Raw genomic sequence first — 25,134 nt, 5'->3', positions numbered from 1 at the left:
CTCTCTCTTTCTCTCTCTCCCCCACTTCTCCCTCTACCTTCTTCCCATCCCTTACTATTTCTCTCTGTGTCTCTCCCTCCCACCCTTTAACCCCCGGAGTGTATATCTCCTCTACACTCTCTCTCTCTCTCTTCTTTCTCCCTTCCCTCTCACATCCTCCCTCTCTCCCTTTCTCTCTTCATCTCTCTCTCTCTCTCTTTCTCTCTCTACTCTCTCTCTTCTTTCTCCCTCCCCTCTCAAATCCTCCCTCTCTCTCTCTTTCTCTCTTCATCTCTCTCTCTCTCTCTCTCTCTCTCTCTCTCTCTCTCAGTCTGTCTCCACAGAATTGATTGATTGATCTGGTATTCAGTAATCTTCTAGGGATAATGATAGAAAATGTAGAAGTTGATCTCAGGATATGAGAAGAGACAACAATCTATCAATCAAATGTATTAAACAAATGTATTTTGTCTTTAATACTTCTATATATGGAGTATCATCTAATGCATCTTTGCTCAACATTATTGATAATAACTATATTATCCAAGAACAGACAAACAAATCTAGAGCAAGGAAGGAATCCTGTTGAGTCTGTGAGTCCTACAAAGAAGTGGATTGCATATACAAGAGAAACTGGATTAAATTATTTCTGGTTTTTTTATGAAGCAGTAGATGGGCTGATATTGGAGAGGATGCAAAATACCTTTCAACAGATGTGGTGATATTCTAAATGACTGAAAAACACAAATAACCTACTCAAGTTGAGAGACTGCATGTCATGCATGCAATGAAGATAACAAATTTGATTTCCTCTCGTTTTATTTTGCATATTAATCAGCTTTTTTTACATAATTAACTAAAACCATCAGTCAGTTAGATGGTTTCACACTACAGTGTATTTTATTTCCATAGATGATCTGGAAATATAATTGATCGTCTCTATGCATAAGCACCTTCTTGAGATTTTAGGAAATCCAGACTTTTAGATTCTGGGCATCCACATAACCCAGATTGCTGCAAATGTTCAATTTAACCTGAGCAGTTCATCTTGTAAAATTCAGTGTTAAGTTTACTTTCTTTCTGTAATCAAAGCAACAATATCGTGTTATCATTATAACTCTAGATAACACCATACCTCCATTTCCTTTGCTGAGAGCAAAAAGAGCGTTGGCCTATATAGTTTATGTAGATTTAACGCCCTTTTGGCTTTCAACAGAGGATTTCTGTAATGACTCGCAAAGAGTGTGCAAAGTATTAGGAAAAAACAAATGCAAACAAGATGCATGCTTCAAGCAAATGTCTAAGCTGAATGTCAAAAGTCCAAGCCATACTTCCTTTCTCTTTGTTTTGCTCAGTGATACTACAAAGTCCCAAATACATTTGAGATACATTTTGTGGTACTTCAGACTAAAAACTAGGATTAATGATACGTTCTCCTTGTGTTTTACATTTTTCCAGACCTGACAATTTGTTAACAGCTTCACCTAATGGCACCAGTTGAATTTTATTGGGGGCTTGAAATCAATCGCCTATAAAAGGCCAATGAAAACAATGATGACAATTAGTGATAAGTTACACTCATCACTCCCAGATCAATCTATCTCAATCTATCAGTGATTATGTAATAGTTCAAAGTTTATTCATCTCATCCCTCTCCTTCACACACAGTCCTTTCCCTAAAGTCCAGCTATCAAGATGGCTCCTCTTCCAGGCTACACAGCCGTCTCCTCCCTGCTCTTTGTCAGCAGACTCTGCTCCTCCTCAGTCAGCTCCTTCCCGAGCTCCTCCTTCAAATGAGCGATCTCCAGGAGCTGCTCCTGCCTCCACCTGGTCTCAAACTCCTTGAGAGCCAGCGACCGCTTGGCATAGGCCTCCTGGACTGTGGCCTTCTTCTCCATGGAGCGTCTAGTCTTCCTCCTGTAGAACTCCGGTGGAGGGCTCCACGTCAGGTTCAGCTCCACCAGGAGCCGCTCAAAGCGCTCGTAGTTCCGCTTCCGCAGGTACTTGAGCATCTTCCGGCGACGGTCTATCGCATTCAGCATCCGCACTTTGTTGACCGAATCCTAGGAAAGAGATGAATTTAGATCATTCCATTAAAAACATGAGTGCAAAGACTAACGATTACAGAAAAACAAACTCAATGGCCATTTCAATCCCCTACTACCTGTATATTGGTAAAGTACTGATACATACTATGTTTACATTTTGTACCATTGTCATTGTGTTCGTAGATTTCAAAAGAAGACTCAAAAGGCTAATAAAATTGTCTAAGGTTGATGTCTTGGAAAGTCTTTGCAATTGGTTACATAGCACCTATTTTGTAATCAAACAAACCAAATTTCATGTCTTGTATGCTCTGTGAAGTATGAAGATGAAAATCATGATATGACTGTATTATAGTGCCATATATATATATATATACATCTTAAAAGTTCTTTTTGTGATAAGATTTAATTTCACATATTTGCACCAACTACCGGTACAACCAAGTGTTTAAAACTGTCAAGAAGTAATGTGGGCATGAATATATTATTTTCAGTGATACTGAGTCGATTCAGTATAATTCTGATCATTTCCATACCTATCAATATACTATTGTGCTACATGTACATAATGAGCCTATCCATATCAACTATTGACAGTTTCCTTCATGTTTCACTAAAATCCAAGCTGAAATCTTATCTTTTTTTAACAATACCTGTACTTGGCACTATGACACTCATCTAAACTCTCTCATTCTTTCTATTTTTCTTGTGCGCATCGGAATAGAATTGTCTAGATAGATGGCGCAATACAAATGCCTATTATTATTATTATTATTAAAACTCAACTTTATCAGTGAAGAATATTTTACCTTTTTGTTGTTTTCCACATGTGGTGCAAGGGCCCTGATGTGTTCTGTGATGGTGGCAACTGTCAAAATAACACAATATAAGATACTGCTTGTAAGTATCGGCCTGCATAGACTACACCAACAGGGTGTACAAACCCTCAAGAAAGATTACTGAGAGTCCTTTTGAGGACTCCTCAATCCTCCCTCTTTCTCACACATGGTGCACCCGCAAGCCTACTGTATATTATAAGATACTGTAAGAATTCTCGCTTCCGCAACTACATTATTTGGCCATAGAGGGCAAAAACGGCTATGGGCATATCTGGCAACGGCACTTCCAGTTCCCATACAAGTTCAATGGGTCAAGAAATGGAAAGTCTGATAGAAATAATAGTTTGGGAACCAATAAACTATGAGTAACATATTATGATGGTGCCTACATGGATCTCATCAAATCATCAGGGGAGTTTATGAAACCTGAAGAATAGTTAAGTAAATTTTGTAGCAGATAGGGTTGGGATTAAGACTAAGTATGTTTCGGGTCATGCAGATTGAGGGTTAGGTGGGGTTTTAGAATCACAATAGTCTTCAGTTATTAAGTGTGAACAATAGTCTATGCTTGCATGATACACTACCTCAACTCTTAAATCTGAATTTTTCAAGACATGAAAGTTTTGTAAATTATTATGACAACTATTTACATGGCAATTCACAGTACAAAATGTGTAAATCATAATTCACACAATAGGCGGTGTCACACAGAGCCCAAAAATCCGGATTTTAGTTATCCGGATTTAAATTATCCTCTTAATTGCTGTCTGACATCAATTATCCCTTAAAAATCCCTTCAAAAAACCTCATATGAAGCAAGATAATTCTCTCTTGAAAGGATTTTTCAAGGGTTTTTTAAAGGGATTTTTCTGTCTGACACCAATGTAGAAATAATCCCTTTAAAGGTCAGTGTAAGTTTAACGTGATTGGCTGACATAGGGTTTTTAACGCGCTATCATAATCGGCGCACAGTTATATAAGGGCGCATTTAATGATTGAACGTGTGATGTCACAATGCTATCTACCTAAACGGCACATGCGCAATGGCCCATCAAAAATCTGGATTTTAGTTATCCGGATTATTCGTAGTCCGTCTGTCACCAGTCTGTCACCGACTCAAATGAAAAAACTAGATTTCTAAAATCTGGTTTATTCAAGATGGGTCTGGATTTTTCTGTGTGACACCGCCTGATATACAAATTGAACCCTGTCAATAACAACACTCATGAATATTCATAGATGGCTCTGAAATAAAATCATCATTCACACAATTTACAACTTGGAACGTATCAATAACACCACTCATGAATATTCATGGTACTCAAATTAACATAATTCACACAATGTAAAACTTGAACCCTATCAATTACACCGCTCATGAATATTCATAGATGGCTCTGAAATCAAATCAACTTGAAGATGCCACAGCTAGTTAGTATAAGTTATAACCTACTTTTGACAGCAAGGTCATCTTTCTCATCTGGTTTGTCTCGGACAGAGTCCTGTGAGAGCTTCCTCCTCATATTATGTAAATCATTCTGTAACAATAAACAAAAAAGCATCACAAATATTGGAAAGAAATAAAGTGCAAATATGCAATACCTCTAAATTAGAGCCCCCTCTGCACTAGTTTGGCCAGGAGGGATTAGACCACCCTGCATGGTCACTGACAGGTGGTTATCTCATCAAATCAGCTTTCAATTATCATAAGAAAAAGGGGACCACAGGGGACCCAACAGGAACCGATTAGGCATTGTTTGCTATATAGAGGGCGCAAGTAGCAATAAGTAGTGCAGTGGGGATTAAGATCCTCCATTCTGTCTTCGTCTTAAAGTGGACCAGTCACCATACAGATTATTATCCTTTGTCAGGGCTTCCATGTCACTATACCATATTCAAAATATAAGCTTCAAATGATATTTCTATAGAATGACATTGTGAGTAGACTACTTGTACATGCTTGCATATAATAGGGCCGCCACAGAGCCCAAGTCAGACATGTCTGGGTTCTCTTTGTTGGGTTTTCTGTTATTTATTTTTTTCTGTCATATCTTTATCCATTACCAACAAATATGTCACAATTTCTTTTTTAAGGTTGATTTTATACATTCTAGCTGTTCACAAATTATCCTGTCAGGCGATTGGTACAATAATATAATAATTAAAATATAAGAATATAAATATATATATATATATATATATATATATATATATATATATATATATATATATAATGTAAAAATAAATGGTTCTGCGTCGGTGCATAAAATGAATAGGACACAAGGTAGATAAATAAAAACACCGGAGAAGTGAATATTCCACTGACGTTTCGGGCATAGCCCTTTATCGAAGTGATTCAAGCATAAACAACAATATACAAAATCAAAAATATATATAGGCGACGCTTGGTAGTCAAGATGCAAAGGCGCGTGAGAGTACGCGAAAGAAGAGAAAAAGAGATAGAGAAACGTCACAAAGCTCAAAAGTTGGACCATTGTGACGTGAGAAAATAGGAGAAAATTAGAAATATAGGGAGCGTTAGAAGAGCGTATCTCCAGGGGAGATACGCGGAAAGCAAAAGAAAAGGAAAAGAAGAGGCGCACAGAAAGAAAAATAAGCAATTGAAAAAGCATTATGACGTAATAAAGATATTAAAGTTCAACAAAGTTCAGTGTGAGTTAGGGAAAGATCTGAAAGTGGCGTTCATCCCGTCCGGGTGGAGAGTGCCAAGTTTGAAGATTATCCTCTCCTCCATCAGCTTCCTTTCTTTCTCATCTCGGCAAGATTTCAGCACACATACTTGAAGGTCATCAGCATTATGATCTCCGATGTTGAAGTGGTGAGCTACAGGTAGTCCGGCTGTCTTCAGGCGTATGGAACGCAGATGTTCCGTGATTCTATCGGCTAGGCGTCTCTTTGTCTCCCCGATGTACACCATGGAACAGCGGGTACATGTCAATCCGTAAATGACATTAGTGGTGGTACATGTGAATTCTCCTCTGATATGCCAAGTTCCTCTGGGGCCCACCACATCATGGGATGAGACATGGGCGCAGGTCTTGCAACGAGGACGCTTACACCGAGTGGTACCAGGATTAGTGATGCTGTGGGGTATCTGACTGGGAAGTCTTGAGCAGACAAGTTCGTTTTTGATGTTCTTACCCCTCCGGTACGCCGTGATGAATGGGTTGGCCCCAAATACACTAAGAGTCGTCTCGTCAGCCCGGAGGATGTTGATGTTTTCACGTACGGCCTTAGCAATTCACTGAGATGTATGGTTGTACGTGAGTACAAGAGGGGTGCGGGAATTAGAATCCTTACGTCTCTTAGTCAGAGCGTCATGTTGTGTGATTCGGCTAGCCTTCATCATTCCCCCTTCGACGATCTTGTCGGGATAGCCTCTGTCAGAGAAGAAAGTTCTCATCTCCTTCGCTCTTGACTTGAAATTAGTGTCGTCGCTGCAAATTCGTCTTAATCTCAGAAATTGTGAAAAGGGGATGGCCTTCTTACATGATGGGGGATGACAAGAGTCGAACCTGAGATATGAATGCGAGTCCGTAGGTTTGCTTTCCGCGTATCTCCCCTGGAGATACGCTCTTCTAACGCTCCCTATATTTCTAATTTTCTCCTATTTTCTCACGTCACAATGGTCCAACTTTTGAGCTTTGTGACGTTTCTCTATCTCTTTTTCTCTTCTTTCGCGTACTCTCACGCGCCTTTGCATCTTGACTACCAAGCGTCGCCTATATATTTTTGATTTTGTATATTGTTGTTTGTGCTTGAATCACTTCGATAAAGGGCTATGCCCGAAACGTCAGTGGAATATTCACTTCTCCGGTGTTTTTATTTATCTACCTTGTGTCCTATATATATATATAAACTACCGGTATGGTCCTTTGAGTAAAAATTAAGCTTTGTTGAAGGAAAAAAAGTGGTTAATCACTTAAAGGTAGTACAAAGTTTTGGGAAATTTTGAAAAATTGGATGGATAGTGAATCTTTACAATTTTGATATATGTGGATGCCCCTGTGGATGTATTATAAACACTAAAAAAATTAACCCCTAAAACACTTCTGTTTTCAAGAAAAATTGAATATAAAAATTTACCGGTGCTCCCGGTAAATTTTGATAAATTTCAAATAGCGCCTACGGCCGTACAATGGTAGCTGCGCCACCATAAAAATCTCAGAATATGTAGTTGTGATATAATTTCCAAACGGGAATATCTAATCGGTCGATTTTAGTCAAGAAACATTGTTTCATAGCTAAATTGATATCTTGACCTTGAGAGGGAGCTATACAACATAAAGAGTTTATTATTTATAATTTCATAACTTTAGACTCGATTTCAACCGGGACAACGATCAATGAATATTGTAGGAACGCATATGCTTCCAATATGTTAATTTGAACCAAATTCATGACACCATACCAAAACTTTGTAATACCTTTAAATAAGAACACTGCAGCCAAATAAATACCATTCTATGTGTATGTGAATGGCAAGAATGGTGAACGAACTATCAAAGTAGCTGCATGCAAAACAAGTTCCTCAGCATACACACTTATCTATGTGGTTACTCTGTTATAAGATACATATAACATGCAGTGGCCTATGCTAATGTGATTTTATGTTTGGCAGCGGTATACCACATCCAAGTAAAGGAGGATTTAGTAGGCATGTAGTCTTAACCACATATCTATGTCTCACACATAATGATATGACAACAAGTACACCACAGAGTACAGACAATGCACATGCATCTCTCTTTCTTCTTCTGCTCATTAACAATAGGTATGTCTTCATCAGCTCGAGATTGCCGAATATCCCGCTATTTCTGATTTGGGCTGGTGAAGATGCACCAGACAAATAGCGGGATATTGTGCAAGCTAGCCCAAGATATCTTGGGATGATCATCTCGACCAATATCCCGCGAATTGCAACTGCGGGCTGATGAAGATGCAAATTAGCTGGATAATTTGCGATTGGGATAGTTAAAATAGGTGGTAATTTGGCAATCTCGAGCTGATGAAAACAGGCCTCATGTCACATACAATCAGTGATGATGGTGTTCTGTTCTTGTATAACACTTTAAAGACACTCAGTAGTTAGCTCTCATGGGGAATTCAACACTGTTCGGGTGTTTACCCAATAATAGGTGTTGTCATTCACCAGAGTTAGCCTTGAGTTTTATGACCATTCGACCTTATGTACGGTAATGCTTTGCTTTTCCCTCACCCGATCCAAAGCGGGATCCAAAGCTAGACCCTCGGAGAGATAGGGGGTAATTCTTGACTGGCCAACAGGTTTGCTTTGTGCAGATTTGTACTCCCATTAATGGTTTTCCCACCAAGTCTGGTGTCAGCGAATTATGGCCTTCTGCACATGGAAACTGAAGCGTGACTCCCTTTAAACATCGCTACGCCCTTCCAAAAGAGGTAATGGCTATCACTACATGGCTATCACTACATGGCTATGGCCCCACTACCCTGGCAAGGTGGAGAAGTACTCTACCGGTACCAGAGCTGCCGACCTTGTGCAACTAAAAAAAAGGAATTTTAAAAAAAATTACAACCACGCGCGACACACTTCCAATGCAGAAATGTCCATTCCTCATACTGCTATTTTCATATTAGAACCTGTAGTTTATTTACAAGTACCGGTAGGTAGTTTGTTTTTTTAGTTTTTTGGGGGGAGGGGGATTATCGGCGATGATTCTTTTTTAGAATGATTTTCTCTTGAAGTATGTTTAAGCCTTATTTTTCTACTGAAGTAGTGATCAACATTTTAGGGCATTTGGTTGACGTGCAAAATGTTTTTGTTTTTTTTAAATAGAAAAATATATATATATATTTTATGAAGACAAAACGTACAACCGTAATTTTGAGAAAAAACCTAATAATTCAGGAAAAAACGACTAAACGTAATGGTTGGCAGCTCTGCGGTACCCATTTTTTTCACCTAGGTCACGTGGGGCAAGGGCAGCTTAATGTCTCGCTTAAGGACATTAATAATGTGGCAGGGATTTGAACCCTAAACCTCTACCGTCTGGTGACTTATCCACTAGACCACACCACCTCTTCATCTGTCTTGTACAATAATCTAACGTGGATTTGTCATGGTATACAGGTTCATTCACTTGATCCTCATTCAAAGGGTTAAAGGCATTGTTTAACAATGTTTCCTGTTTTACAAATCTGAGATGCATGGCCCTACGTAATACCAGTGTCTGTGTTATGGTGTAAATTGAAGCCCTAAACAAAAATTGCGCTTCAAAAATGATCTTGAAGTGCTTCAAAAAAGTACAGACCTTTGAGTGACCGGTTTTACCATACCTCATTTTTCTCAATTTAAGGTAATGTTATAAAAAACAGTTGGGAAAACAGTTTTACAATACATGTATGTTGCTTGCATGTAGTAAGCAAATAACTACAGTTGGTGAAGGCTAACAGAATTACAATCACAAATATCTTGATAAGCAGACAGGCTTGTAAAAGTCATGGAATTCCTGACTGACCTAAAGGTTTATAATTATGATTGCAGCATGAGCTAAATCCAGGATTTTGTTGAGAATCTGAGACAAAGATACCCAATCTCTTTAAGGGTTCAAGTCCCAGCCCAGCAGCAACATCCTTGGGCAAGATATTAATCAACATTTGACACAAATTTAGCCGCCAGCTATGACCAGGGTAATAATGTTGGAGCGCCAGGAGCATCACGGCACAATACACATGTGTGCTATAGTATAACACTCACCCCTGTTCCAAAGTCCAAGCTGAAAAGCTTCTTGACATTTTCATTGGCTCTGCAAAGTACAAAATATATATAATATTCAAATCAAACCTTTACAAGTAGTGATGAATTATTTCAAAGTATTATGTTACACATACACCTGTACATATACACCTGAGGCTGATAAAGTCCAGGATTAAACAAATAATTGAAAAAAGAAAAACAAAAAAATTGCACGTCACGATTCCCTGCACAGAATTAATTAAACAGCATACATGTACATATAAAGATACTGAGGGTGAAAGTACATTTCTAATTTCATTCAGCTGAAGATGGGTTACTTAAATATTTCAGGTGAGAATATATATGCAAATTGAACGTGGCCATGAAAGATATGCTATGTTTTTGCCATTATTATTATTATTATTATCATCATTATTATTGCAAGTGTGCCTTTAAATTATGTTTTACAGACTTTTATCAGTCAGATATGATTATTTACATCTCAGGACCTTTAATGTTCTAATAGTGTACATGTAACTTAGTGTAAGTGACAGTTGATATATAATACTCACGTTTCTAATTCCTTGACTTTTTCAAAACCCAATCTGGGCTGGGCAGGATCCAATCCACCGAATCGATCCACTGGCTCTACATATGGTTACATCACAAACAAGACAGAAAAATATGAAGGTACATGTACATGTAGTCTAGAATAAATGTCTAGCTGAATATATATTAGTGGAAAATAGACAGTTAATCAAAGTAGGCTTCTTGGTAGTGCAGAACTGTATTTGATGCTCATACCAAACATGAGGGTATTGAGAAAGAAAATACTATGGATGAATTTTACCAGACATAGGTACTGACAAGGGTATAAAACATTATATTCCACATACCGGTACTAAAAATCTTGCTCTACCATTGGTCAAAAGTAAATCATGTGATGAAAGATAGTTTGCCCATCATTGCTGGGAGAAGCAAAAAGTTTGTTAGGCTCCTATCTACAAAGCGCAATGCACTTTCACTGAAGATAGAAGTCCTATCTACATAGGGCAACGCACTTTCACTGAAGATAGAAGTCCTGTCTACACAGGGCAACGCACTTTTACTGAAGTTCAACGCAGCAGGCGATCACGGCGCGGCCACCGCGATGATGCCGCGTGAATTACAAATTTAATTTTTATAAATGATAGTCTAGGCGCAGGCCTACATTTCGTTTGCTAGCTGTTTGTTACTGTTGTTTACTGTGTTAGTGTTCATAATTGTTGCTCTAAAATGGCGGAACAAGTAAGATTTGAGCTCCCAAGTGATGCTGAATTAGACAGTTTTCTGCAGGACAGCGAAAGCAAAAATACAAAGCGACAACTTAAATTCAGCCTGAAAGTATTCCAGGATCATTGTGATGCTGCAAGAGACATAAATGTTGACAAACTGTCCGACATGGACTTGAAAGCACTAGACCAACTGTTGGGGAGATTTTATGCTGGTGTGAAATTGTGAAATGGAGTCATACAGTAAGAAATCTCCACAGGCTTTAAGGTATGGTCTGCAGCGACATTTTTTTGAATTTGCGAGACATAGACATTATTAAGGATACCAACTTTGAGAAGTCTGGTTGAGTTTTCAAAACAGTTGTTCAGAAACTCAAGGAGGAGGGGAAAGCCGGCATAAAACATCATATTCCTGTCAGTGAAACAGACATGAACAAGTTACAACTAGACTAGATGTCTAGGCTAGATCTAGATCTAGTCCTTGTGTTTATGTGTTTAGAATGTTGACTTTTACACTGTTTCGTTTAGTGTTTCATCATCATTAATTACAGTTTTCTTGGAGTTCACAAAGTTTCACTTGGACTTTTCTGACTTGGACAAGTTTTTACTTGGAGTTGGAGTTGGAGTCCACTTTCATTTTAGACCAGCTGTGCCAAGTGCTAGTATGGAATTTTCATGGAGTTAGCCTATTTGGAATAGCATTGTTGGTAAGTAGATCAACCCCCCCCCCTCCATCATGCTCATTGCTATCTTAAAATTAAATTAAATCGGGTAGTAGATCTAGTAGGCCTAGGCCTAGTCTAGTGCTAGCAGTAGAACTTAGAAGTCTAGAACTACATGTAGGCCTACACATTTAGACTGTCTTTCTCGTAGACCCTACCAGTGAAATGTTTCCGATGTGGAATATAAAGCAAAAAATGACCTTTTGGTTTCAGGCGATGGCAAACTATCACTTCCTCAGAAATCTGGATGTAGTTTTGCATACTTTCAACCTGCTATAAAACTATCTACAAATGTAAGTCCTCCAAAAGTTACCAAACCTTTCTACTCGCATGCTGCAAGGCTAGTTCACTCAGCTTGGATCAAGACTCAAGAGTGAACATTTACCTGACAACAACCCTTGTACTTTTAGATAAATTTAGAAAACTTTCAAACATTGGTAAATTTGGCTTGTATAAGCCTTAACCCCACCCGCCCCCCCCCCCAAAAAAGAAGACCATGGAATCTTACACCCAGTGTTGGAGGGGGGGGGGGGGGGAGGAATAAACTCTGCCCCTTTTAGAGGAATCAAAATCAAGACAAAAGTGATCTACATGTATAGAGGACGAGAAACACAAATGAAATATGTCATAAGATAAGTGCGGGCTGATCAAACTTTCAGGAATAGACCATTTTCATAATGTACTGGTAATCAAATCACTTCAATAATTAGACCGAAAGCTTCAGTCTCTATAATCGTCGGTTGTTCCACTGAGACTACGTCTGGCTCCACTAGACCTCCGGTTATAGAGACTGAATGACCGCCTATGCCATCGTATGTTGAAGATATCACGGCTAGATTTTAGCCGTTAGGCCCCTCCCACAAACATGACAAACTTGCCACAGCCGTATTGTTATGCCCCCAAAATCCCCCAAAATGTCATTTTACCTCGTGCATATCCAATTTTAAATTAGGCCTAGGCTATAATACATTGGTTCCACTTACTAACTTGATTGAAATAATCCGTTTAATGGTCCCTTTTAAGGAAATTATGGGTCAAAATTGACATCAATGTTGAAAATCTTGCAAGCCGTGTTAAACTCTCGCTACATCGTCTTCTTCTTCTCTTCTTCTTGATTTGTTTTTGTTTGGCAATCAGTCACAGTTGACTATTTTTGCCACACACTATTTTATGAATTATTTATATACATGTATATACATATGTACAATTTCATGTCATAAATGACTATTTTTAGGATTCTTTCTCTTTCCATCCTCTTTCCTTCCTCTTTTTTTCTTTTTAGACTCTATAACTTTTTTTAGAGAGAAAATTCAATAAATTAATAATTTTGGAAAGAGACGACGGCCTAGCAAGTTGTGAATGAAAAACGCCTATAAACTAAAACTAAACGTACGTACTTGTGTTTACGCGCACGTGCGCGTTCAAATATCACCTCACGTATGCACCTCATCCCTTCTAAGTTCTAGTCTATGCCGAAGGCAAAATGATTATGAAGGAAAAACTGTGATAACGCCATTACGAACGTGTAGATGGCGCACAGTTTTTCCTTCATAATCATTTTGCCTTCGGCGTAGACTAGAAGGGATGAGATTGACGGCAGCGAGAGTTTAACACGGCTTGCAAGATTTTCAACATGGATGTCGATTTTGACCCATAATTTCCTTAAAAGGGACCATTAAACGGATTATTTCAATCAAGTTAGTAAGTGGAACCGATGTATTATAGCCTAGGCCTAATTTAAAATTGGATATGCACGAGGTAAAATGACATTTTGAGGGGTTTTGGGGGCTAATACGGCCGTGGCAAGTTTGTCATGTTTGTGGGAGGGGCCTAACGGCTAAAATCTAGCCGTGATATCTTCAACATACGATGGCATAGGCGGTCATTCAGTCTCTATAACCGGAGGTCTAGTGGAGCCAGATGTAGTCTCAGTGGAACAACCAACGATTATAGAGACTGAAGCTTTCGGTCTATACAATAATAGATCTATGCACTTTCTCACAGGATTCAGGGCAAACTGCAGCACAATACAATTGCATACCGTACCGACGGTGGGGGCGGGAAACCTAGAGATTAGTTCTTGACAAACCCTACTTATGACCTTACCTTTTTTCCTCTTGTTGTACTTCATATGAGCTCTGGATGCCAGACCCCTTGAAAAGTGCATCGGGCTTCTAGGCAACATCGAAGTACTGCTCGGGGCCCGGTCCCCGACCTGGTGTCCGCTTCTCCCGCTGGCAGCCGAGTTTGACATGGCGAGGGATGAGACAGCTCGAACTTGATTGATTCTACATATTGTGTCAAATCTTTTAGTATTTCTAAAGCTTATTATTGTCCTCCTAAGGTGTGCCGTAATATCTGCAACAGCCATGGTTCTTGAAACATTTATTTTGAGTAAAAAATTAGTTCATCGACTCGGCTCAGCATTCGGCATGTCCCATGTAGGCTGCCATTTTTGACTGTAATTAATTCAGCTGAAGAGGGCGTACAGTATACTCTTTTCTTTCTCCCTTGTATGTCGATTCACGAATTTTGTGTTTTATTTTAATATGATATTCATCAGTGAGTCTACCAACAATGTTACAAAAATCATCATTATAACTATAATCAGCACTAACTATCCTTCAAACATTATCATCAATCATCACTGCTCGTCACCTTTTTTTTTATCATCACCTTTAATTTATTCATCACCATCATCATCATCATAGTCATCTTTATATGTATCATTGCAATACTGGTGGACATCTTTATCATTATGGCAGCATTTTCACGTAACAGTTGCAAGTAGGTCTACAAGTTCGCCGACAACCTATTGAAACGAGTGTATTGAATATATATAACGGTGAACTTGTTTTCATCGATCACTACCTTCATCACCATCATCATTATCATCATCAGTTATAATCATCATGATCATATGGTATGGAGGGCGGGCTGGGCTATATGCTACGCCCATATACCCCCCCCCCCCCCCCACCCCGACCCCTTCCCCTTGGCTGTTGAAATCTTTAAGTATACATTACATACTTGCACATGAAAAGTGTAAAGCTTCAAGTTCTATTCACTATTCTTTTAATTCAATGGAATCAGCATAATAATCATTCAGATCTTAAAAAAAGGAAATATAAGTAAATCAATCACTTATAAATAATTAATACAAAAATAATTACAATCTATGTTGATAAAAATATTGCATTTGGAATGTACAAAATCTGATACAAAAGGCATTCAATTAATACTGCATAATCATCAAAAACTCTATAATACTGATAAAAACTACATGAATACACAATGAATACATTTCTTCTACATCATACAAACATTCTTAGAATAAATACAACAAGAACTTTGAAATGCATATGTATGAGAAGAGAACATTGCAAAGAAAATGTAAAGCTCACTCTGCATGGCTATCAATTCTCATGAACAGTACCAATGAATAGGAATAGATTGTCTCTAGTCTCCCTTCAGCACAACTTTGCATTGAACATCTATAAAAGAAAAACAAAAATCCAGAGCTACAATTAGGCTAGTTGATAATGAACAAATTAAAGACTAACAGGCCAAGCTTAGCAATGACACATTGCAGCTACAAGAAAAACTGGCCTTCAAAAGCACAAGATATATATAGAGAAGTAACATACCGGTACAATATAAATAACAGATAATTGAATAAGCTGTCCTACATTAACTTCTCCTTAAATATAATTACAAAATTCTACGACCAACTCCATTATACAATAACATCTAAATTAATCATTCATGTTTGCAAAGGAATGAAAAATAACATCTTTTACATTAGTCATTTAGGATATCTGAAATACATTTTGCGTAGTGCATAAAGTAGCAGAGATAAAGCACCTGTGAACTGAATACTGCAAGAAAATGCTACCAAACATTCTGAAAAGTTATCCCTAAAATATCAAGCAATTTTTTTTCACATTTGAAGATATTTCATTACAAAATTTATATAGAGATTCACAACATTTAGCGTTTCATTTCATGATTTATTTCATTCAGGAAAGACTTAGAAATGATAGGCATGTCTTAGGTAAGTTAGGTAATCAGCAGAATATCAATTAAACTGTATAAAAATATTCAATTAACTTCGATTAGTTCAGCAAAGTTTTCTCTCTATAGAGCAGTCTATTTCTTTCTTTGGAGGATTGCAGTAATGAGCCCACAAGTAGTCGTGAAGATCCAAATGATAGATGACATCGGCGATCCGTTTCAAGATAGCGTTCATACTCGTATCGCTATGCCACGAATCGTAATAGTTACGATACAGCAGCAGCGAGAGAGCCGACATGTCATAGCGATGCGTGTGGGCCTTCGTACTGTTCACATTGGGCTCGATGTCACCCCACGTCGAGCCATGAGGCCCAATGCAGCGCCAGTTGGATGCGCAGTCAAGGAGCGGCGTCCATATCTTGGTCTCCGGCACCGAGCCGTTGAGCGCAAGCCACATGTGTTCTGACGCGATGAAAGCGTTGGGGTGGGCCTTGGTGAACCGGGCGGGGCTGGTACGGAGGATACCGTAGAGGTCAGGGTGCGTGACCTCTACACTGAGGTTCTGAGGGTTGGTTATGGCGATGATGCCCTCATGCTTGAGGATGTAGGGGATGATGAAGTTGATAGGAGCACGGAAACGAACTTGAGGGCTTGCATAGAAGAATCCACCATACTCCATCAGAACCTCCTGAGAAAAAATGGATTAAAAAAGGAGTGATATTCAACATTCTTCAGTTCTTCAGTAAAAGTATATACATAGTCCATATTGTAACGGACCAGCCCGCTACAGGTAGTTATCTTGCAGAAAACGTAGAGGGCAGTAAGCTTTTGGGGCGTAAGGGCTCAGAGCGCGGTTACGGACGCACCATGCGTAAAGCAGCTCTCAGAGCGTCTCAGATGCTATAAATTGCGGTATCGAGCACAGATGTCGGCACTTCGACGCTGGCTCTCGTCTTGGTCAGATATCGAACTCTCCGCTCCGCTTGAACTGAGCTGAAACTGGGAGAAAGGATTGGAAGCGATAAATAGAGTTCTTCCAGAGATTATTTCAGGTAATCGGTGTTGGTGTTAATGATAACGTGTTTGAGATGACTTATGTTTCTTTGTTAATAAAAGTATGGAAACCACATACAGTTAAACAATCCGTCGTTTCATAACGTGTAATAAGTTGAGTCCCCATAGACTGATGTAATATAAACCCTCTCATAGAGAATACACGTCCAGCTATCCAAAACACCTCTCATCTCCACACTCATATATATTGGGAAAACGGAGCCACGTCCGGGCCTCGAATTACAAGCCAAATAGAAACCGCTCGCTTTATTCAGGATGGCAAACTCTTCGTCAGATGACGGTGATAGAGGCAAGGTACAGGCCAGCCCTCCAGCATCCAGGACCCGTTCTAAGATGGAGGGCCGTAACAATATTCTACTAATTCACTTTAAGAAAAAAAACACATGTCTGACAAAGAAAACCTTAGAACTTGGTCTAAATAGGATTGATTTAAAGGTATAGACCAGTTCTGGTCATGCGATTGCAGTGTGAAAGAAAAGTTGTGGAATTGATCAAAAAAGGTTGATCATCTAGCATATAATGATTGGTGTGTACTGCAAGGTTCTGGAATCATCTACGCGATATCTATCCAGGCCGGAAAGATATGATAATTTACCAAATATATCAATTAGTAGGCGGTTTCCAGGCAAAATTTGTATCATCACGTATTAGTCAAGCATATCCTATCACATTATTGGTAATAAGAGCTTCCATTTCATTTTTTGAGAGGGGGGCGTTTCCAAAACTGGTCTTTACCTTTAAGACCAAGTTTATATCCTGCAGCAGGTTTAATTATCAGTGCCTTATGGGTGGGCCCCTGTGTCAACCAGTGTAATACCCCCACTTCCACATAACTGATGTGTTTAGGACAGAATGGAGAAACAGAACATGAGGATACAAAATGAGGGAACAAAGAAAAAGCACAATCATCAAGCTACTGTAAAGCAATTTTGACGAATGAGATTTGAGGGAATTTAGGGAAAAAAATGTACACTTCATACATTTGTAGCAATGTGTTGCAATCAATTACGCAGATGTAAATGTAAGCTCACGCACGCACGCACAAATAAGCATCTGCAAGGGTTGGTTGGCTATTTGATTTAGAATCTGTCATTGTATTTAGGATCTTAACGATAGAATGATGCTTCATACACCTCACTAAAGAACTGAACAATGAACATTTTCAAACCAAGAACAGTGCATTATTTGTACCACACATGTACATTTACGACATTTTGAATGCTACAGCCCAAACAGGATTTATTGTTGTTGTAATGGTCTGATTTGCCATCTACACTGTATGTTAATACCAAAATGGTTTAAAGATGTACCAAAATCCAAAGCATGCTAAAGAGGATAAGGATCACAATATAATACCAGGGGGTGTTTCACAAAGATCCTAAGTCGAACTTGACTCTTAGTTAGACTTAAACATTATGGAGAGCCATTTGTAACCTAAAATAAAATATATTCAAGAGCAAAAATTCAATTCTTTAGAATTTTCATAAATTCTACATCAAGAACATGAAATCTCTTTGATAGTAAAAAAAAATATGAATGATTTGAATCAATATTTTATGCCTTTTGAAAGAACTGTTACAAAATATTTTCAAAGATGCTAACAGCCTTCCATAATTTTAGAGTCCAACTAAGGATCTTTGTGAACAATTATATCTCACCCTGAGAGCAAATATCTTCCAGGCCTTGTTATCAATCTTAGCAGCATGCTTGGGGTAGTTGGTGAAATTGAACCGCCTCACCTCCACGTTGCACATCTGCTCCATCTGGTGAGGAAGGTCAATCAAAAGGTCATTAGGTCAATCAAAAGGTCATGAGGTCAACCAAAAGGTTATGAGGTTTATCAAAGGTCATGAGGTCAACCAAAAGGTTATGAGGTTTATCAAAGGTCATGAGGTCAACCAAAAGGTTATTAGGTCAATCAAAAGGTCATGAGGTTTATCAAAGTCATGAGGTCAATCAAAAGGTCATGAGGGTAATCAGAGGTCAATCAAAAGGTCACGAGACAAATCAAAAGGTCAATTTATTTACAGAGATGACGAAGACAAGGGGAGGGGAGAGAAAAATAACCTTTGATAATGAATGACTGATTAAAATTAATGAGGATGGTTTAAACCCTCTTGAAACAATTTAACCTATCATTGAACAAATTTCTAAAGAGCTATATCTTAAGGTACAGTTGAGGTTAGATCATGAAACTGTCTACAAGTTATTAGAACAAAATTATTAAGTAGTACATAAGAACAATTGAATAATGATTATTGTGAAATATTGGAATCATAAAAGTGATAACAAATGAGTCAGTCTTGGTGAAAATCACAAACATTGACAAGCAATGAAGTGCAGCTAGGGGCTTATCCAGGAACCCGTTTCACAAAGCCATTTTTTCAATGACAAATGACAAAACTCAGTGACAAATCTGCTGATAACCAATCAGAAGCAAGGATTTCAGTAACTTATAACTAAAACTGTAATTTGTCACTGATGACAAGTTTTGTGAAACACCCCCCAGGACCCTCATACAGAGGGGGCACAAGTCCTAAAAACCTCTGACATACAAAAGTCTCACATTTGCAGGTGCCTGTTATTGGATAAAATCTCAGACAAGTGACAAAAATGGTATCACAATGTGCAAGTACTCTTTTAGACTAAGCTAAAGAGGGGAGTACAAGTACAAGGAGTACCCCCCCCCCCCCCTCCCCTCCTTCTCATAAATCTACACTCAATGAAGTACATTGGAGATGATATCTCACCTGCTTGACTATCTTGGGATGGACTCCTAAGTTGTAGACAATAATTTTCTTGACTGGCATGTGAGCTTGAACAGAGGCGATCAAGCCTAGACCTACATAGGCCTTCTTCTGACTGAAGCCAGTTACCACAACAATGTGCTTATCAACCTCCTGAGGAAGAGTAAAGGAAAAGAAAATACATGGAGTGTATTTTTGTGCATCTCATTTTACTTTGAAGCCGGGTTGAAGCCCTTACGCCTGCAGCAAACTACAGGATCCAAATGCAATCTGACTTTCAAAAATATATAAAAATGATAGGATCACATAATATGGAACTTTTGGTGAATCTAAACTTTGCTAGCTACAGTGAAGGCCGAAATCGGCGGCAAATCCTAGACCATCGCACGACTGAGTGAATTTAACCGCCCATCAGGAAGCTTGCTTGCAATATTTCAAAATGGTAATTTCATGATTCTCTTGACTATTCAGAACCTTGATCATCATGCTTTACACATTTGAATGTTCATATCAAATCATTCTGAAAATTCTTCCACAGTCCGAAAGTACAAGGAACTTTGGAAATATGTAATAGAGTGCACTCTGCCGTACTGTACGTACCTGCCATGCTGGCATCTCTACACTAATGTCGATAGGTTCCCTGCTAATGCTGGCTTCGTTGGTGATGGGGTAGTTGTAATGGATGACTCTGTTGGGATCCCTGGTCACTTGCTGTAGGAGAAGACGCTCACGTCGCGTCAGTTCACCAGGCACCTCCTCATCCACAGCAGCTGTAAACATCACACAGATATCACATCAAACTAAGTCAATAAATGCATTAGGTATCTGTAGTTTTTGATCTATCAAAATAGTACTAAACTACCATACAGACAGGCTTTACAGCTAAAGTACAAGAATGAAAGAGTGTAAAAAAAAACAATTTACTGTTGCCAATTTAAGGTTGGAAAGCTGATTAATTTAGACCCTCAGAAAACTCTGAACTACTATGGTCACTTAAAAATTGTCCTAAGTTTTACTTTGCCTCTCTACGAGTGGTTGTTAATATACATGTACATATACATTGTAGTTCGGTCACACTGCTAAACCAACTCCAAAAGGAGTCAACCGACCAATTCTTGGCTATTAGGGGTAATGTATTACTTTGTTGGATCTGTTGTTCGTCTGGTGTTCATGTTAGCACACAATCTCCTCCCTCAACAAATAGCAGTAACCATGGAAGAATCCTTTATTGATGAACAGGCTTAGACCTACAACATTTTGTATTAAAGTAAAGTGAAGTAAAGTAAAGTAAAGTAAAGTAAGTAAAGTAAGTAAATTCCTAGATAAACTTACCATGGTAGTTATACAGCAGCGTGATTCCCAAAACTGTGAGCAGGACCAGCAGCAAAACACATTTGGCTTTTACCCTCATTATGTCCTGCAAAGATTAAAACATTCCTAAAATGAGATACAAATCCATTCCATACATTTTGTTATTGTTGATGAAATAACAAATAGACATGACAAATATCACAATGTAATGCACAATGTAGGCTGACGATTTGGATTAGTGTATTAAAACATTCTCAGACAATCATTTGAATATTTTTCATTGGTGTAGGATTCCCATACAACCTACAACATATATTCCTACAACCTCATATCCCTAGTTGAGCCTTGAGGCAGTAAAAAAAAAGTGCCAAATTTGTCAAGAATGACGACGGCAGGCAAAGTAGTTTGATGTTTATGTTTATGTTGCAAGATCTTGGTGGGATCAAACTTCTGAAATGAGAAGGATTACTACAGACCATCTTCTTTAAATCTCATGCAGGATACCCCTCTGTTCCAGTGCAAGACCATCTGCTTCACTCTTTTACTTGTTTATTACCATAAAAATAAGATCGCATTTAAAAATAAGACTTTCTGAAATTAGTTTGAACAACGATTCCTTCAAATGTTAATTTCTTTCAAAAAGTACATTTACAGACTGGAATTTTTACCGCAATCCATATATACCCTATACAGTAGTTTACATTCAAGATCCTGACGTATTCAAGGCTCATGTGCAATATTATTTTTTATACAACACCTACGTGGATCCTTGTCATTTGATTGGAGGATTGTTGGTCACATGATATTCAATAGATGGTATATTGCACGGTCGTGCATTTTTGGTTATATGCGCCGTGCATTTTTGGTTATATGCAGACTGCGTACCTCTCAGTCGTGCGCGCGCGTATCCCTGCGTGTATCTGACGCGAAGGCAATCTCAATGTAATCGAGAAGGCTTGACTCCAACTTTAATTTATCTTTAATATAAGGAGTAAAGCATAATTTGTTGATTAACGTTCTATTAGATCTTCTTCGATGTTGTATAAAACAAATAATGAATGTTTTTCATTCGTTCAATAGTGCAAATATTTTCATTCGTTGAAAGATTAACGTTAATTCTATTCAACTCGGCTGACGCCTCGTTGAATAGAATGTTAATCTTTCAACTCATGAAAATATTCGCACTATTGAACTCATAACCATTCATTATTTGTATACAATAGTATTGTAATACTATTTCATGCGCACGCCCAGTCTGACTCCACCAGGAGTGTCAGGAAATCTTTTTTCTAGAGAAGATGTCAAAAATAAATTCATACTCATAGTACCAATTGATAGTATATTAACATTACTTTGGCTATCACTATTTATGCATTCATCTTATCTTATTCTTAATTCTTCTTACCTTTGAAAGATTGATTTTTGATAAATCAGCCAAAATCAAGAACTTTTTTTTTTAATAACTTTTTCTTCAGCTGTATGAAGGGGTGACCAAAGTTTATGGACATTTTACAAAATGTGATATTTGATCTACGATTTCTCACTTTCTACACAAATTTATTTATTTCAATTATTACCAAATGGACGGCAAAGTTCTTTTTACTACACATTGGTTCAGCTAGAAATTTATCGTCAAAGGATTAATTTCAGAGATATCGCGACCCAAAAATTTGATGTCCGATCATGCGTGCGCGCTGCATCTAAAAAAGTCATAAAAACAACGAGACCTAACTTCACGCACAGGGGTTTACAGTTGATCGAGTTATCAAAAAATGTGATCCATCAAAAATAAGGTAATTTGCAAGGCAAGATATTATACAATCAGTTGATACTATTTTTTACTTACAATTTTGAGGAAATCTGCTTTCAATAAAGATTTTCAGACCCTTCCCATAGGAAAGTGAAAAGTATGCCGCAGACCTGCCGCAGACCTGCCGCAGATCTGCAGCAGACCTGCCGCAGACTTTTAGTCTGCGGCAAAGAGTATGCCGAAGTATGCGGCAGAAAGAAATTTTGCTGCAGACTTGCCGCATACCAGTATGCCACAGGAATAGTCTGCGGCAGATCTGCGGCAGGATGAAATTTTGCTGCAGACTTGCCGCATACTAGCATGCCACAGGAACAGTCTGCGGCAGATCTGCAGCAGGATGAAATTTTGCTGCAGACTTGCCGCATACTAGTATGCCACAGGAACAGTCTGCGGCAGATCTGCGGCAGGATGAAACTTTGCTCCAGACTTGCCGCATACTAGTATGCCACAGGAACAGTCTGCGGCAGATCTGCGGCAGGATGAAATTTTGCTGCAGACTTGCCGCATACTAGTATGCCACAGGAACAGTCTGCGGCAGATCTGCGGCAGGATGAAACTTTGCTCCAGACTTGCCGCATACTAGTATGCCACAGGAACAGTCTGCGGCAGATTTGCGGCAGGGCGAAACTTTGCTCCAGACTTGCCGCATACCAGTATGCCACAGGAACAGTCTGCGGCAGGTCTGCCACAGGAAATCCCATTAAAGTCTAATAGGGCCAACTGAAACCAATCATCTCATGCATATTCATTATTACTTTACACGTGTGACAGAAAAATACATTTATCATGATTTGTTAAGCAAATTAAGACAATGCACATCATTTTTGTGATTTCTATTTTCCTTTTGCCATTATTGTCCAATAGATTATTTTGTCTGATCATGTTACAATTACATTCACGTTTAAGCAATAGATATATTGATTACTAACCAAGAAACTATGATTACTAACCAAGAAACAATATACATATTTAGTATATATATGTGTACGAGCCTGTGTCACTTTAAATGTTACTCTTGAATACACTTCATATGATCAATGTGATGAAGTTAATACAATTGAGAATAGAATATACCTAATTGGTAATATATATATATATATTGGTATTACCTAATTGGTAATATCGATATTGCCAATATCGATTATGAAGTATCAATCAGTTTATCACTGGTTCTTGAAATGAAAGAGTATGCGGCAGGTCTGCAGCAGGTCTATATGAGATATGAATATTCATGACGAAGAGTCTGCGGCAGGTCTGCAGCAAGTCTGCGGCAGACCTGCCGCAGACTCTTCATCATACTGAAAGAGTATGCGGCAAGTCTGCAGCAAGTCTGCGGCAGACCTGCCGCAGACTCTTCATCATACTGAAAGAGTATGCGGCAAGTCTGCGGCAGACCTGCCGCAGACTCTTCATCATACTGAAAGAGTATGCGGCAGGTCTGCAGTAAGTCTGCGGCAGACCTGCCGCAGACTCTTCATCATACTGAAAGATTATGCGGCAGGTCTGCAGCAAGTCTGCGGCAGACCTGCCGCAGACTCTTCATCATACTGAAAGAGTATGCGGCAAGTCTGCGGCAAGTCTGCCGCAAAACTAATTTGCATGTGAAAAAGATGACTGTCTGCGGCAGGTCTGCTGCAGATCTGCGGCAAGTCTGCCGCAGGAGTATGCGGCAGGCTCATTTCTTTCCTATGGGTTGTCAGTAAGTTGATAATTTTTCAGAACGGACGCAAATGATTGCAAAATTTGCTGATCTTTTGTCAATATTTTTACAATTTTTCACCTACCGGTACCGGTAATTCCAAAGAAAATTTCATCTCAGCACTGGAGTCTTGGTAATTTTATGTTCCTCTTTCCATTAGTGATATCAGATTTTCGAAATCTTATTGACTTTTTGAGATAGCGAACTTTGGTCACACCACGTACCATACAGCACATCAGGTCTGACGTTAAATTTGAGATTGCGTTAAATTGCCAACAATAGTCAATAGATTTAGGTCTAAACCTAACATTATTTTGGCAATAAATTTTCCAACTGCAGTTATTTGGAGCCTAAAATTCTTGCTTTCATTTGATAGTTTGGTTTGGGTTACTAAGGTATGCTTATAGTAGACCTAGTCTATAAGTTGTCCATTTGTATGCACAACTACTCATTTACTTGATGATCCTCCAATTGCAAAGATTAGTGAGGAAAGTTATCTTTTTCAGCTTTTTTCCACTATTAAGCATTGCCCCACATATTCAACATCATGTTGGCATCACAAAAACAAATGGGCAAAACAAATTGTTTCCTCATTCTGATATAGACTCTAGGCCTAACTTCGTTTGTTATATTAAAACAAGGCCCCCAAATGTTTCTATTAAATCAATTTTTAAAACAACTACTGAAGTAAAACCAAAGTTCCTAGCTTTATTGAGTTGTTTGCATCTAGCAAGTTACTCTAATAATTTAGCTAAGCACTCACCGAAAATGGATTCCACAATGGATGGACACGTCAAAGCTAAATCAGAAATGTCAACACAAAATTACCGCACGGCCAGGCCATGCGATCGAGGACAGACCAGGGACCGACGGACTCGACGGGGCCT

At 38.6% G+C, this 25,134-nt stretch overlaps 2 protein-coding genes across 3 annotated transcripts; both read right to left on the bottom strand.

Annotated features, from left to right (window-relative positions):
• Positions 1 to 427: 427 nt before the first annotated feature.
• On the bottom strand, positions 428 to 14,054 carry LOC115918929 (28S ribosomal protein S15, mitochondrial-like). Its single transcript, XM_030994846.1, has 6 exons — positions 13,699 to 14,054; positions 10,172 to 10,247; positions 9,621 to 9,669; positions 4,317 to 4,401; positions 2,834 to 2,892; positions 428 to 2,042 (listed from the first exon to the last, which is right to left on the bottom strand). The coding sequence occupies exons 1-6, from the start codon at positions 13,961 to 13,963 to the stop codon at positions 1,692 to 1,694; spliced, it is 885 nt and encodes a 294-aa protein (XP_030850706.1). The 5' UTR covers positions 13,964 to 14,054; the 3' UTR covers positions 428 to 1,691.
• Positions 14,055 to 14,644: 590 nt separating this feature from the next.
• LOC579310 lies at positions 14,645 to 25,095 on the bottom strand. 2 transcript variants are annotated; one of them, XM_779432.5, is made up of 6 exons: positions 25,011 to 25,095; positions 20,760 to 20,844; positions 20,028 to 20,197; positions 19,431 to 19,580; positions 18,339 to 18,443; positions 14,645 to 16,294 (listed from the first exon to the last, which is right to left on the bottom strand). In XM_779432.5, exons 2-6 carry the CDS (start codon positions 20,836 to 20,838, stop codon positions 15,713 to 15,715), a joined length of 1,086 nt encoding a protein of 361 aa, XP_784525.3. In that variant the 5' UTR covers positions 20,839 to 20,844; positions 25,011 to 25,095; the 3' UTR covers positions 14,645 to 15,712. The 2 variants fall into 2 exon arrangements, with proteins under 2 accessions (XP_784525.3, XP_011679291.1); XM_011680989.2 differs by having other exon boundaries at positions 20,760 to 20,847; positions 24,957 to 25,025.
• Between the last annotated feature and the right edge of the window lie 39 nt (positions 25,096 to 25,134).

This window comes from Strongylocentrotus purpuratus, unplaced genomic scaffold, assembly GCF_000002235.5.
Source record: "Strongylocentrotus purpuratus isolate Spur 01 unplaced genomic scaffold, Spur_5.0 spur5_scaffold_21, whole genome shotgun sequence".
NCBI classification, from domain to species: Eukaryota; Metazoa; Echinodermata; class Echinoidea; order Camarodonta; family Strongylocentrotidae; genus Strongylocentrotus; species Strongylocentrotus purpuratus.
Note: the sequence above shows the minus strand (reverse complement) of the source record. Positions and strands in the feature narration are given on the sequence as shown.